The sequence below is a fragment of the Pelecanus crispus genome, chromosome 3, assembly GCF_030463565.1.
Source record: "Pelecanus crispus isolate bPelCri1 chromosome 3, bPelCri1.pri, whole genome shotgun sequence".
Lineage (NCBI taxonomy): Eukaryota > Metazoa > Chordata > Aves > Pelecaniformes > Pelecanidae > Pelecanus > Pelecanus crispus.
In genome coordinates, this window is record NC_134645.1 from 73,556,286 (window position 1) to 73,571,829 (window position 15,544).

General features: G+C 37.9%; 1 protein-coding gene across 1 annotated transcript in view; it reads left to right on the top strand.

Moving 5' to 3' along the window:
- The window catches only part of TRDN (triadin), a 199,601-nt gene that overhangs the window by 92,705 nt on the left and 91,352 nt on the right, over positions 1–15,544 (top strand). The window contains exons 15-16 of the mRNA XM_075707713.1: positions 9,434–9,469; positions 12,413–12,466. Of these exons, the coding sequence (XP_075563828.1) occupies positions 9,434–9,469; positions 12,413–12,466 (90 nt within the window). The remainder of the gene's footprint in view (positions 1–9,433; positions 9,470–12,412; positions 12,467–15,544) is intronic.

Genomic DNA, 15,544 nt, shown 5'->3' on the forward strand with positions numbered 1-15,544 from the left:
ATTTACTATGAGTTGGCTTTAGAGGAAACTGTCTCTCTTCCCATCCTTGCCCACCTCCATGGACTTCGTAATGTTAGGTTAATAGTTGGACTGGATGATCTTAAAGGTCTTTTCCAACCTAAACGATTCTATGATTCTATGTGTTGTGCAAAGAAAGCTCTAGAAGAGAAGAAGGTGAATATCCACAGTCTGAGGTGCCTGCTCTCTCCATGAAATGTTAGCAGCAGATGAATAAGCTTTAAGCACCTTTCAGTGTCCCCTTTGCTAACTATTGTGAGTTGAGCACTTTCAAGGCTATGCCGAGTATTGCTCAGACCAGACCTGTTTCTTTGTGTTTGTTCTTTCCCCATCTTTGACTGCACAAAGAAGGGAGTGACAGGAGAAAGGAAAATAATGAATGATGCTGGTAAGATCTGGCTGGCAAAGAATTAGAAATGTCAAGCTTTTAATAAATACAGAGAAAAGGGAGGAGGCTTGGGCTTGTACTACAAACTCACTTTGATGAGTTGGCAAGAGAATCTTCCTTGAGCAAAGCATAGGAGTCATTTTATTGTCTGACAGGCAATCTCTTCTGACGCTGCATTGTCAGTCTTGTAAAGAACTTTTTGGGGAAATGTGATACTAGAAATAATCAAGCTTGAAGGTGATACATATTCAATCTAAAGTCCACACAGGTAACCAAATAATCACTTTGCCTTTGGACTTTCAGATACGTAGAATGAAGTACCTGTGCTGTGCAAGCAGCTGGGTGGCATAGCTTTAATTGAAGAATCTAATTTATTGCATCAGCCCTGTTTTATGTTGGTCTGAGGATTAATGTAATGTTTATTTTTCCAGTCACATCCAGAAATAACAGGATTAGAATATGCCTATGCCTCAAACAACACAAAGTTAATCCTTTTAATGAAGGAAAACAGTTCTGTGCCTTCAAAATAAGATGTACATCTGAGTCAGCAGGCCTGATATTTAGGATAATTATTCTATGTGAAAAATCCATGCACAGACACATCAGCCAGGTTGCAATGACATACCTACGCAGTGCTATCTATTTCCTGCTGTCACTCAATACACAAGTTGAAGGCTTGACCCACAGCTAAACAAAGTCTGTAGGAATCCTCCGAGTTTGGGGTCAGGTTGATTTTCTTTCTTTTCTTTTGCTTTACACTTATAAAGAAAGAGTAAATTTTCCCTTGACCTTGAAATGAAGTTTTAAAAGCTTTTATGATGTTTTAATGAACACATATTTGACTTTCATGTCACTTATTTGAAAGTATACTTCAGTCTCTTAGATGCCTTTCCCGTAGAAAGGTTCATAGACCAGAGGTATTCCTGACTTATAATAGGGCATCCTTTACATTTCAGTCTTAGTTACAATTGTTTAATGTTTCAGTAAATGTTCCCAGTGGCCATGCTTGTTCTCTTGATCTGTTTTTCAAGAAGCAGAGCCAACTTGGTGGCTTTGCTCTATGTAACTCTAAGAGAATAAGTCGGATGAAGTATTATTGAATGATTAGGATAATAGAATGGGCAGATGTTCTAAGTGGAAGAGCCATACATAGATGTGGTTATAAAAGTATTGATTTTTATCTTGATTGCAGTAGGTTCTGCATGAGGTTCCTTTTCCATAGATTTTGCTTCACTTAGGAGAGTGTAATTAGGTAGCATGTCACCTATAAAGATGAAGGGATGGACATAGCATTATTCAAGATCTCCCCTTTCACAGAGTGAGAATGCTGACTACATCTATGTTCAGAAGTACGAAAAATATCTTCATCCTAGTGGTAATATCTACAGATGCCATCTGTACATCCATTTATCCAACAGAAAGAAAGAAATTGAAATGTGTTGAGAAGCACAGAAAGAGATATCACAAGGGCGCATAGCATACATACACTTAACAAAGCCTATTCTGACTGTAAAAAAAATCCTTTTGTGAATCATTCAAAAAGTATTGGTGCTGAACTTTCTTAAGAAAAATGTAGAGAGTATATCCCCCATGCTGTTTCAAGAAAAGGTAAAAAATGCTGAACAAAATTTTCAGCTGTTACAGTATTTACACTAATTCAAATGACAGTTTATTCCAGGAAAAGATCTGATTCTTATATTTTAGGAATTAAAGTTATTACCTGCATTTGCTACACAAAAAGCATTACCTTTTCCCTAAATGACTGCAGCTTGTGTAATTAACTGCACTTACAGTTTCCTGTGTGTGGATGACTGTGATCTCACATTGTGCTCCAGAGTTTTGCTTTTTTAAACTGCTCCTGATGAATGCAGAAAGCAATGGAACATGTTTCCACCTGCTCTGCAGTGGGGGAGACTGAATCCATTTCAGCAATTACAAAGCAGAAAGGAGAAATCACTAATTAGTGGAACCATGAATCACGGGTACAGTTGAAATTGGCCATTCCCAAAGTGCAGGCTGTTTCTTACTGAAAGAGTAGCTGGATCACTTGTTTGCTCACATCCCTCTCTACTTGCTTTATTTTTCACTCTATTGAGTGAACTTTTTTAATGATCTTGGGAAATCTGTTTGAGGTAACATTTAGTATTTCAGCCCCGTGCATTGCCACAAAACTTTCTAGAAAGATCTGTGGGCTTTAGGCTACTACCTGCCTCTGATGCTGTGCTGCTGCTCAGGGCTTGCAGGCACGCAGTGGCTGCACAGAATATAGAGCTCCTTTGTAAATGATGATGGACATAGTGGTACAGTGAGATGGTGCAGTGGGGAAGCAACACACACAAGGGCTGGTGATCAGAAGGGCCTTGGAGACACCAAAGAAATTAAGAAATGACCAAAAAGCCTGCTACTGTGAGTAGGGAGGAAATAGAGATGATGGTGAGGAGAGAGAGCACCTTTCAAGAGGGTGGAAGGGCAGGCTTGAATATTTTTCCTGCTTCAATGCAAAATGATCTGTTAAGATTTTAGAGTACTATCACCTATTTTCTGTTGTAATCAACAACAGAAGAATGTTAGTTAGTAAGCAAGTTTTTCATAGTCCTAAATTCTTCAAACCCCTTCATATCCCACATTGGTTATCAATACCTTTTGAGAATAGTTTCTTACAGTCCAGTCTCACGTTGCTTGAGGAAACTTGATTTTACCTTACAGAAGCAACCCTTCCTCCTATTTTCACCCAGCAATAGTAACATCATCTGCAGTTTCCCCTCACTTCATGTCCTACAGCCTGGAGAGTTTTAAATGCAAAACCTGCAATCTGGGATTCAAGGCTTACTGGCCTCTGCCAATAAATTTCCCTGTTATTCTGAAGTTATTCTCAAAGGAAGCTAGTTAAACTCTGGTTGGGGAGTTTATTGCTGTCACCAAATGGGGCAGGAAACAGCTCTGAAGCAGCAGTGGTGAAGTACCTTGCTTTTCCTTCTTTTTTCTTTCTCTCTCTTTTTTTTTTTAATCTTCAGCCTCGCTGGTGCAGTGAGAATGCTTTCTTATGCTCACCAAGAAATGATACTTTGGAAAGGCAAGAGAAGTTTTTGTCAGTAGTTGTCACAGAGCATATGGCGATATCATGCTCAGTGTTTAAGATGGGGAGAAAAAAATCAAGTGTTGGTTCAAACACAGAATTTTCCATGTGGGAGAAATGTTGGTATTTCTGAACAGCTCTTTTATGCCAATGTCAAATTCTAGGGTTTTGGAAAAGTGTGTTAAAAAGTGAATCTTACATTAGTATGAGCAGTTTTGATAGAGCCTTCCTAGATTTTAAGCCCACTGAAAAGAAGAAACAATATTGTTTTAATTCCCTGCAATATGAAATTTTTAAAATCTTAATTGTAAAATGGAGACATCACAATAGAAAGTGTAGGCACTCTGATAAAATGCCCTTATATGTGGGCATCAGCTGTTTCAGACATGACTGAAATCAAAATTAAAAAAACTCCCAAAAGGTTTGAGATGTGGTAAGATGACAATTACTTCATTAATACCATACAATTAGTGTAAAAATTTCAAAAATAGTATAAATTAAAAAGAAACTGAGTAACAAATTCTTAAAGACTGTTCAGAATTGAACACTTCTTAGAATGTTGGAATATTAGTTGAAATCAATATTATTTTGCAGAAATAAGTTTTAAGAACTCCAGGTAAATGAAAAAAGAAATGCTAGACCACAGTATATTTCAATAGGAGGTTTGAAAATACTTGTTTAATTACTATATGTTCAACAGCAGCTCATTTTTCATAATGCTCAGCTATCTGGGGTGTCTTGCTCTTTTACCACTGTAAATCACATTAACTGCAAATCTTGCTACTTAATAAATTGTTTTTAAATTCTGGTACATCTGCAGACTGTACTGAGACTGGTCTCTAGGCGACTTTAATTATGTTTTTCGTTCATATGATGGAAATTCTCAGCCATCAGATGCCACCTGCTGTCATTTTATTTCCACTCTTGTGAAGTCTTGCTCAAGGCAGCATTAGCTGTCATACTTGTAAGGTGCATTGTCTTAAAAGCTCTGCTATTGTATTGCATTTGCAAAGCCAGAACCAAGCTCCCAAAGCATGCTCTTGATTGTACTTTGGTCAGTAATAACAACCAGAAGCCTATTTTTTCTGGACAACCAACAGAATTTTGACTTCAACACATTGGAATATATAATTTCAGTTTTCAACACAATTCTCTTTGATTCTTGAAGTTTCTGTTAATTTTTCTGCCCTCTTCTCTTTTTCATCTCCTGCTTTTAAGTACAAAATGAATTGAATACCTAAATAAAAAAAAAAATGGTAAGAGCCAGGCAATGACACAAGCTTTGTGCAAGTCTTATTAGAAGCATTCTTCTTTAAGGAGTCAGCTGGTAGAGCTATGGTCATGTTGTGTGAGGCATCTTCATCACACAACTTATTTTCTGTGGACCTATGTAGATCATTAGCCAATCAGTGGGGTTTGATTAAATCCATTCTAGTATGTGATCATCAGCTAAAAGACACTGTGGTTGCCAACTGATGCTGAAATTAGTTTCTGTTTGTAAATTTGATATTACCATCATGTTCGTTGGTAAGCTTCCAAAAAGAAAGGTCGGTTTAGATACAACATATAAGATATTGCTTCCAATGGTAAAAGTGGGTTTAAGCAGCTATTTTAAACAGTTGCATCATTAGCTGAGTTATCAATATATTGTCTCTGAAATATTCATTTATTTGAATAACAGTTTTAATTTAAGATTTTTTTATACTCATATATATTTGAGTGAGAGATTGCTAGGAAGAAAAAGCACAGAGAAGCCTTTCAAGAGAGTACAATTTGAGACCCATTTACTTCCCAGAACTTCTTTTTATATATAAAAATTATAGGTTGTATGGAGCTGCTGAAGATCTGCTGTTCTCAAATGTACAATGTACGCTGTATTATAAATCCATTGCTAAAAAAGGTCTAAAAGTTTTGTGAACCCCAGATCCAGAATTCACTTCAGAGCAATGTTTGAAATATTCCATTTTGGAAGTTTGTTTAAACTCAAACAACCACACTCTGTACTAGAGCGCTGGGGCATCCTTGTCTAATGGCTTATTACCAACCTCCTAGGGACTCACTAGCATGAAAGGCACTATATAAGCTTAGAGGGTTTTTTTTTTCTTGCCCCATGTGTAGTTTAGATGTCATTTGCAGTTACTGTGTACTGCTAGTTTACTTCAAAAGAATGCTGATCGAGGCCTGAGGAAAAGATTGAGCTACGTGCTAAAAAGAGGCGAAAGAATAAAGTACTGCTTTGCTGTTCTACTGAGATACACCTGTGCTGGCTGTCAAATGCTCATTCTTAGTTTAAATTCAAAATTAATCCTTTTAGCCTGTACAGATAACAACAAAGTCAGATCATGTTTGTTTAAATATTTGGGGGTTTTAATAAAATAATTTTTTAAAAGTTTTTCTGTACTTTAATCTTTTTCAAGAGTCAGTAAAAGAAAAAACTATTCATTCACCTGGGAAGAAGGGAGCTTGTACAACCATGCTTGCTTTTTCAGAGTAAAGACCAGAATACAACTGTCCTCAAATATGTCCTGAGAATAATTGTAAAATGAAAAGGGTGCTTCACAGTCCTCCACAGCTGACAAATGGTTTTGTTAGCTATCGTGCTTAGCCTGTTATAGCCTGTTGCAGGTGCTTTCAAAAAAGCCTATGGCTAGGGCTGTTAGCGGTAACCAAGATTTTTTGATTGCTCAGTATTTGGGTAGTTTACACAAGCCCTTTAAGAAGACCTGAATATCAAACGTGTCCTCAACAACTTCTGAAAAACTGACTGCATCAGATTGGGCACCAAATTACCAAAAGCATCAGATTCTGAAGTCTTACCTCCTATAGTAAGTCTACTAAAGGGTTTTTTTTTTTTTAATTGCTTTACATTGTTGTAGAAGTGGGACTTTTCTTGAAAATAAAATGCATTCCCTGTTGCTGGATATCAAATAGTTCCGTCACCAATACCAAGGACAGTCACAGTGCTTTTGGTACTGGTCAAGGCTGCTAGAGCGCCCAGACTGGTGTTCATGTGTTATATGGGTCCTAATGAAGTTACATGGCTTCCAAGTGTAGGCATCATTCTCATGTCATACACTTACCTTTCCTGTTGCCAGACTTCAGATGTAAAGTTTTAAAGAAAATAGCCTAAATCTTTGGAGATTATACTTGTTAGGTTGATTGGCAAAGATGTATTTAGGATAATGTTCATATGTTACCTAACACTGGTGTTTGAAAAAAAGGTTAATTTCTTCTGGAAATTCCTCTTAATTAACCTAAAAAAACCAGACCCACTGAGAGACCAGAGAGCTTGTTGTTGCCATTTTTAAGAAGGACATAATGACTATAAAAAGCTGATGTAACATAAACTGTGTTCCCCAACCACACTCCCATAGTTTAAAAGTTAAACCCTAGACCTGTGCAAAACAAAAATGAAAGAGGCAAAATGCTTATTGACTTAAATTACACTAATGTAACTCATTGTTCAATTCATTTTTTTGTATTATTTTCCTTTGAGTTGTTTAATTACATGCTATTTGTGCTTTACAGCAGATAACTACATTTAGGGACTTCAGGAATTGTGATCAGTTTTCCCTCCTTCTGTGACATCTACCAATTGTTCAGTTCTTTGCAATTAGGTCATTTATTTAATTCAAGTGTGAAGTGCCTAGATGTAAATGTTATATACCTTCAAAGGAACACTCATGGTTCAAGGTCCTACAAAACCTCCTCTGGACAATTTTTTGTAAATCATTCCAGCCTAGTTGCAGATGTATGGCTTTAGACATAAAACTTTAGGCACCTTGTCTTGAAAAGAATAGCCTAAAAATAAAAATATGTCTGTTTTCATATCGACCTGTGTTATTGGAATCAGCTTTTGGTAATTCTTCTGCTATTAAAAAACAAAACAAAAATATACACCACACCCCCCCCAGAATAAGATTTTTCTTACTGGAAAAGTTGTCCAGATATTTAGTCAGAATTTACTGTATGTTATGTATTTCAGATGATGGAAAAACACATTGATTGTTTTAAGAAAAATTATGGCTCTAAAATATATTAAAGTATGTTGTCCTAATAAATGATGACATATAAAAAAAGGAAAGAAAGAACTTGAGGACTTTATTTAGATCCAGTCTGTTATTGTAAATGATGCTGCCAGTTTTTTTATTTTTTTATAACCTCCAGCAATAGAAGATTATTGTGATAAATGATTCATATCGCTGCAATATACACCTTTTAAAATTTCCATATCTGGCAACTAATAGGCACTTCTTGAAGGCTTCAATAGGCTCCTTAGCCAGATAACATGGCCAACAGCTGCCTCATGATTAATTTCATCTAAATGTGGTAATTATTATACTTTGAAGTAACGCCTGCAAAACATGCTTTCACAGAGAGTTAGTGGAAGCAGAGGATTAACCTAGAAAAATTTCAGTTCAGAGCAGCATATCACCCAAATAGAAATGTATCTTCCTCTGAATTTTTCAAGATTTCTTATTAGACTACTTGGCAGTCATTTGCATTACCTTATCTCATATCAACTTCTTCACACCAATTTAGAGAGCAACAGAAACTGAAGCAACTTTGTATTATTATCAGTAATGGGATAGTCTTGGTTTTGCAAGCTACTTATTTTGGCAGCTTCTGAGCTGAAGTATTTCTTGTATTAGTGTTTAAGAGCACAACTAATTTATCATTCATATATGTTGTGGACAAAAGCTTTATCCTGCCTATATTCTGGGCACACTATAGATTATTAGAGAGGATGTTCCATTTCCTCATGAGCAGCCAGGGGAATAACTTCTACCACTACTCTATGTATCTCTTTGCTTCCTGTCTCACAGGACCTCCATGAATCATTTCTTAGTTGTACAGGTGAGACTAGTGAAAAAGGTATGTAAGGCCCCAAGCAGGGTTATAAAAACGGCCGATTTTTGTATCCAGATAAAAGCCCTGAGGTAGAATAGTACCAAGAATTATAATGGAGAGAGAAGCTATCGCTGAGTATTTCTGCCCACTTACATCTACTTGGTAAAGATTCCAAATCTTCTCTCAGCCGTCAGAAAAAAGCCCTACAAAAATGTGGCACAAAAATGCCACTTTAACTGAAGATGAGACTGAACAGCCTAATTAAGTCTCCCTGGTAGGCTGCCTGGCCATGCTGTATTTTGATATAGCCGAGTTACTTTAACTTTATTTAAATCAACCAGGGACAGATTTTGCCTACACTTACATGGTCTATATGCAGGACTGACTGAGTTTCTTCAGGTTCATAAGCTACCCCATGCTGGCTCAGTTTCGGTAAGAATCATATGCGTGCTCTTTTTCACAAACATGAAGGAAGTGCATTAGCTCGAACTTTAATTGAACACTGGGAAAAGTCTGGAGAACCAGGGACCTTGCCTCCAGGCTGGACTGGAGGGATGATGGCTCAGAGTCTTTCTCTCTTCTCTTTAGCTGTAAATCTTCCATTTGTTTTGGCATGTGGGAAATATGTGGCAGCTGGAATCTTGGCTAGGTGTTAACGTGGAGCCTTCCAAACTAGGCCTCAATTGTATGGTTGTCAACAGTTGTAGGAAGATAATGCCTTTCATTACATGTCTGTATTCTTAGGCTCCTATCACATCTTCCCTTGCATTTCTGCAACCTGACAATGTGCACATGGTGAGCAACCATTGCTCAGCCAGTACATGTAAGCCATGGTAACTCAATCACACGTCGAATCTCACATATTACAATATTGAATTTAAACAAAAATGTTCACGTTCACACAGGTTTTGTTGTATTTACACTTAAGGTTAAATTAGTGCAACTGTACCATGAAACAGAAGTGAACTGATTCACTGTACTATTCAAAGGTACTTTGCAGCAAACAAGTTATTTCACCTCTAAAGCACACACTGCTGTTTTCTATCTACCTATATCCTTCCTAACTATTTTTTATGCATATGTGTTTTTTTATCTTATAGATAAAAAAGAAGCTGCTGTGTCCAGAGAACTCAAAAGTAAGAAACTTCTGTGCCATAGGTTATGATCTCTTTTATATGTCATGTAGTTTCAAACAGCATGTTTCAATAATCCAAAATAATAGTTATCGAATTGTTGAAAATACGAAGAAGAAAGTAGCTACACCATTTATAATTGAAAAATGACATGTTTAGACTTCAGCTGCCTCCTACTTTCTAAATCCATTCTTATCCTGCTTCTAATTCCACACTCCTCTTTGTGACTGACAGTTGTGTCTTCCCATCTTTTCTATCACTGTCTTTGAAAACAAAGGTTTCATAGGGAAGGAAATGTCAAAAGAGGTCTCAGCTGAACGTGCTCTCAGTGGCAACAATTTTGGTAAATGGGCTGAGAAGACTGAGAGTCCAACATGCTGAGGATCACCAAATTTATCTTCACAAATGCAAAACAGGGGCCCTGCCTATCTAGTTACCTCAGATTCAGACATAGACTTCTGAAGCAGAAGAGAGGTAGGGGCTGGGCTCTTCTGCATAAATAACCAAAAAATGCTCTGAGAACATAGTATTGTTAACAAGGGAACTCTTACACCTTCCTTTTCTACAAATTTGCAAGCATCAATGCCTCAATGCAGTAAGGACAATAAGACAGTCTCACTGGCAAGACTTCATCTGCTCAGATCTCCATTCTGAAAGTACAGTATACAAGAAAAATTAGGGAAGCTATGGGGCTTTGAAATCTTATTCAAATTCATAATTAAAGAATGCACTGACTCCCATCTCCATATGTGATCTTTCCAGACCTGTATGGCAGAAGAATCCCCTGCCATTCTCAGTTTTCCAAGAATTTATTAAAAGATTTTTTTTTAGCAATCAAGAAAAGCTTATATATTAGTTTCCTTTTTTTTTGCAGAAACATTGAACAACAGATTCAATGGACTTACTCTACAAGTAATGTCCTGTTAGTGAAATAACTGCCTGTTTGCAAGCAGGTCTTAAAGGATCTATTGATTTAGGCATGTGATTGCCCTCATGGGATAACTTCCCAGCAGCTGTCATGGCAAAACTTCCCAGCTTTATAACATGAGTGAATTTTGCAGGGTGAAATGTTCAGCTGAAACTTATTTATATAAAGATGCAGTCATTAACACTGAAATAATTTGTGAATTACAAACTAAAAAGCATATACTTACAAAAGAAAGTTAAAACATTTGGCACTTTTGTTTCAATGCTACTGAGAAGTTAAATAAAAAATGAAATTACAGAAGGTTTTGGTCAAAAATATCCTTAATTTTAAATTTTTTCCTCAAAAATATTTTAGTTGCTCAGAACTTAAATATTTCAAATGAAAATAAAAATCTTGGTAGAACAAACAGAATCCTAGCTTAATTTTCTTTCACAGATATTACAAACAAAAAGTAAAAAAAAGTCTCCCTGGCCAACAAGCTCTAGCTGAGAGCTCAGAAGGGGATAAACGCAGGAGTCCTGCAGTTTTTTAAGTCCATCTTGTCACTTGTAGAATGTGTGTTGCATCTCCTGCTTTTTCTGCAAGAACAGGCACTCAGGAAAGTAATACTGAGTACACTCTTCTTCAACATCTTCTACATATTTCCCTGAAGGAGGGGTGAGCACCCCAAGTAATTACAATGCTGTGATAATAACTAAGTTAGGATATAATTATCTGCTGCAGACTTTTAAATGGATGGAAACAAAACAATCCCACACATGCAAACTATATTTTGTTTTCATTCTGTTTCACAAGACTATCTGATGCATCTTTTATGAACTTCTCAAAAGACTGGAGGGGGAGAACTCAAAATTACGTTCCTTATTTAGCCATATTCTTTGCAATAACACAGTGACAGATGTGAAGGATTAACTAACATTTTTTTGGCATTCCATAATTCAGATTGTGATTAAAATGATTAATTATTTCCTCTCAAAATATGGAAATGTGAGTTTTAAATTAGAGGATTTTCTAGTTGATTAAAAAAAAACATTATGAAAGTGGGTGGAATTCAGCTTACGGATATTTGTCAAATTATCGTGGTTTTAAGAACAGTCTGTTTTAATAGTTCCTGAGGATAAAAATGATTAACTAAACACTAGTAAAGAGTAAATAAATCCAGTAAGTTAGTTAGGTTCTTCTATCCAGGACTGAGATTCTCCAAGTCTGCTTGGGGATGCACATACCTTTCATCATTTGGACCTTCATTCTGCAAGGAAATGTTCTACCTTAGCAAGGAGAGGACAGTGCAAATGTTTCATGAAAAGACCAAGAAGAGGACTACAGTTAAGCAGTCTGAGAGAGCCTGGTTCTCTGCTAGAAGAACCCAGCAGTTGCTCTTTCAAGTGCAGGATCAAACATGCAGTTGGTTCTCCCAATGCTCCTCCGTCCCTCAAGACGGACAGAGATTCCTGGTGTGGCTGCGTCTATGAATGTACTTTGCAGAGGTAGCCCAATTTCATCTTTTCTCATCAGGGAGAGATTCAGATTAGGAGAAAGGATGCCACCCTGAATAGCTGTGGGAACCCAAGATGCACCACTGCTGAATTACAGCAGTGAATCCTCACCCGCTGTCATGTGCGGGTTCAGGACCTTCTGCTCTCATAGCTGCAAGATCGAATGTGGAGGCTCCCAGACCATAGCTGTTGCCTCAGTGGCAAGGCCATGCCTGAACCCCAAGGTACATGCTTTGGTCTGCTTTGCCAATAGATACTGAATTACTAGACAGAAAAACTAAAAGAAGTGCTTCAGTGCCTGACGGCAAGAGTTTACTAGCCCTTCAGCTGGCTATTTTGTTGATGCCTTTGAGTTTATTGAAGGCAACTCAGCTCTTCTCTTTTTGGGTAATCTCTTTGTCTAACTCTTCAGTGAAAAAAATGCTACAGGCTGTACCTCATTGGAAGCCTTTCCTCAGATTTCTGGGGTTTTAAGATGTAACGCTTTGTAGTAATTAGTTTAATTTGTTCTCTTTTTTTTAGAGCCAGCAAAAGCTCCTGCAGCCAAACCAGCTACCAAAAAGGCAGCAGCACCAGGTAAAGGAATAAAATGTTCACATCCATTGTATTTCTTGTACTTTTGAACCAGTTCATTGCATCATAGCACCATCTACTGGATTATACAAAAGCCAGTCGTTTGGGGTTTTTTGTCTGTTTGCTTTAAAGTATTGTGATAATTCGTCTGTGAAAGCTTTGTTAAGAACAACAGCATTTGCATTCATCTCTAACGTTATGGTTGCTTGTCCTTTCATGGCAGCTGTAAGGTGCCATATTGGGCCATTCTGCAGGGCTTGAGACCAAAAAATGAATCTGAATCTAAAGACCGATTTAGAAAGCAATATTTACAGAAATGAGTTTCCATGTGAAGCTGTATTCAAGCTCTTCAAGAAGGGGATCTGATTTTTTTAAGTGCTGGTCTCACAGTAGATTTTACAAAGATGGAGCTCTCAGATAATCATAAATATGCTCTGAGAAGACAAGCAAACTTTTTTAAACAAAATAATGGCACAAATTCATATCTGAATTCAGATTGCATTGTAAAAAATCTACAAACATTTATTGGTTTCTGATCTGTTCTGCTTCACAGCTATCTTCAAAGATGCCACATCACATTTCTGCTTAATTTAATACCCAATATAATGAATAACAATTAAATATTCAGGATATTTGTAATTTTACTACATTTTAAATTAACTAACAAAAAAATGGGAATTTGTATGTGAAAATGTGATCAATATAAAACCGTAATATTATTCTACTCTAAAGTAGGGTGGCTGATGCTGCACCAGGGTCTGTGCTGCTGAGCTGTACCTGGTGCTGTCATCACAGTAGTGGCTAGCCCACTCCCTCTGCTGCTTCTTACTTCCAGCTGACCCCAATATATGTGGCTATGTGGATCTGGGATCTTTTTATTTTCTTTTTTTTTTTTTCCTTTAAGATTGTTCTCTAGTTTTCTTTCTCTAATTCAGACCTTTTCGGTGGTCTGTCTCAGAGATCATCTCCACTGAATAAGGGAGTAATAACTTGCATCAGCAGGGGAGATTGGGAATTGGTCAAGGATCAGTGCAAGCCAGGAACATCTTGAGTTGCCTCTGCCACAAAAGGACTTGCAGCCTGGAAGCGCAGTTGATATAGGCTAGCACAGGGCATATTGTACAGCTGTACAATGTACTGCGTGAAGATGGCCTAAGAAGCCATCTCCCCACTGATGCTCCCAGTCTCAGCCTGCCGTGTTTGTTTGACGCTGTGTTCTGTTGTGCTAATGTAACTGGGAGAACAGTGTAAACCACACCACTGCCATGGCTTAGAGATAAAAACTGTCCTAGAAATGTGTATGTGTGGCAGGATGTTCAGTCTGGATCATTTCAGTAAATCTGGCTCCACAAACATTATCCGTGTAACTGATAATTTCTTAAAGCAGCTTTGTTGCCAAAGTGTGTTGTATAGCTAGACCCTTAGATGTCTCGACAGTACACTGCAGAAATCATTATGTTAGAACCATATGCTTATAATTAATTCATTCCACCTGCTTGCATCCAATATTTGTGCTCATTTTTGAAAAATATTCCAATGAGTCTGCTTGTTGGCAAGAGTGGTGATAACAGTAATCTGCTTAAGATAAAGAAAAGGGGAAAAACTGGCATGGCTTCTTATGGAAAAATAAAATTAGTTTGTCTGTTCTGACACATTTCTAAATATCTAGTTTGCTTTAAAAGTGATAAAGAGCAGTAGGTTTTGACTTGACATTTTTGTTTTCCCTCCTCAAATGACACTGTTCTCTGAAAATTAATTTACACCCAGAATAACTCACCATAGCAAAATAGTAAATATGCTTGTTTGGCAACATCATAACTAGACTTCTGCCTATTAGTACAGTAAATTAAATACATTATCCAATTTCTTATTTCTTTTTCTTCTATATATCTTATTGCATTGCAACCTGTACCTCAGAATGCCCAAAGCTGAAGGTTTAGTCCTATTAACAGACTGAACAGACTGAGAGCACAGCTGGTCATCTTCCAGTGTTTCTACATCACATATGTTCCTGGTCTTAATGTCACTGGTGAAGAAAACCCTGCCTAATACACTGTGCTCTATTTTTATCTCCATATATTTATACAGAGAAAGTAAAGAAAGCGAATGTGCAATTTGGAAGTCTGTGAGAGTTTCTGCGTCTGGAAACTGATGGCTGCTCTAGGAAACCAGCCTCAATGAATATCTGTTACTTGATTTTCAAAGTGGGTATTTTCAAATGTAGTGTTTTCTCTAACTGGAAAAAATTACCTCTCTGGCACCCATCTGAAGCTGTGCTGGAGAGCATAGTATTTGGCTTTAAAGCAGTTTCATAGATATATGCAAGTGATGCTGTTCTGAAGGGAGAAACCAGAGCTGAAGAGATTTCATGACACTAGACTTCAGTTATATTGTCTTACTATGTCCCCATCCCAAACCCCGCTGCCATTTCCTCGTTCACCACAGTGCATCGCTTCCCCAGCTGTGCCAGCAGGGCAGGTCTGAGAGTGTCCTAACCTTACAAAATATCTGCCTATCGCTTTGCCCTGAGGAGGGGCACAGCTTGCTTTCATAGGATTTCCTCAGGTACTCCGTGTACGCTGGGCCCAGCGTGTTCTCTGGAGGGTTTCTTGGAGCCGGAGGGGTAGGTGCTGAGCACCTGCCTTATCCTGCCATCCTCTGGCAGGACAGGCAGCTGAGAGGGAAACCACCGCCCTTGACCCCATCCCTGGGAAGAGCTCCCACACCATGCTGCGTATTGCACCCCGCAGCTATCTCAAACTCTCTGCCGGGTCAAAGGTCCAGGTGTCAGTGGTGGGGCACTGACACATCACACCTCAGCTTGGTAAGTTTTCAGGGTCTGTTTTGGCACCGTGAGGAAAGGAGGTTGTAGTGAGGTGGGTGTTGGTCTCTTCTCCCATGTAGTTAGCGATAGGACGAGAGGAAATGGGCTCAAGCTGCGCCAGGGGAGGTTTAGGTTGGAAATGAGGAAAAATTTCTTCATGGAAAGGGTGGTCAAGAATTGGAACAGGCTGCCCAGAGAGGTGGTGGAGTCACCATCCCTGGAAGTATTAAAAAATTGGGTAGATGTGGCACTTTGGG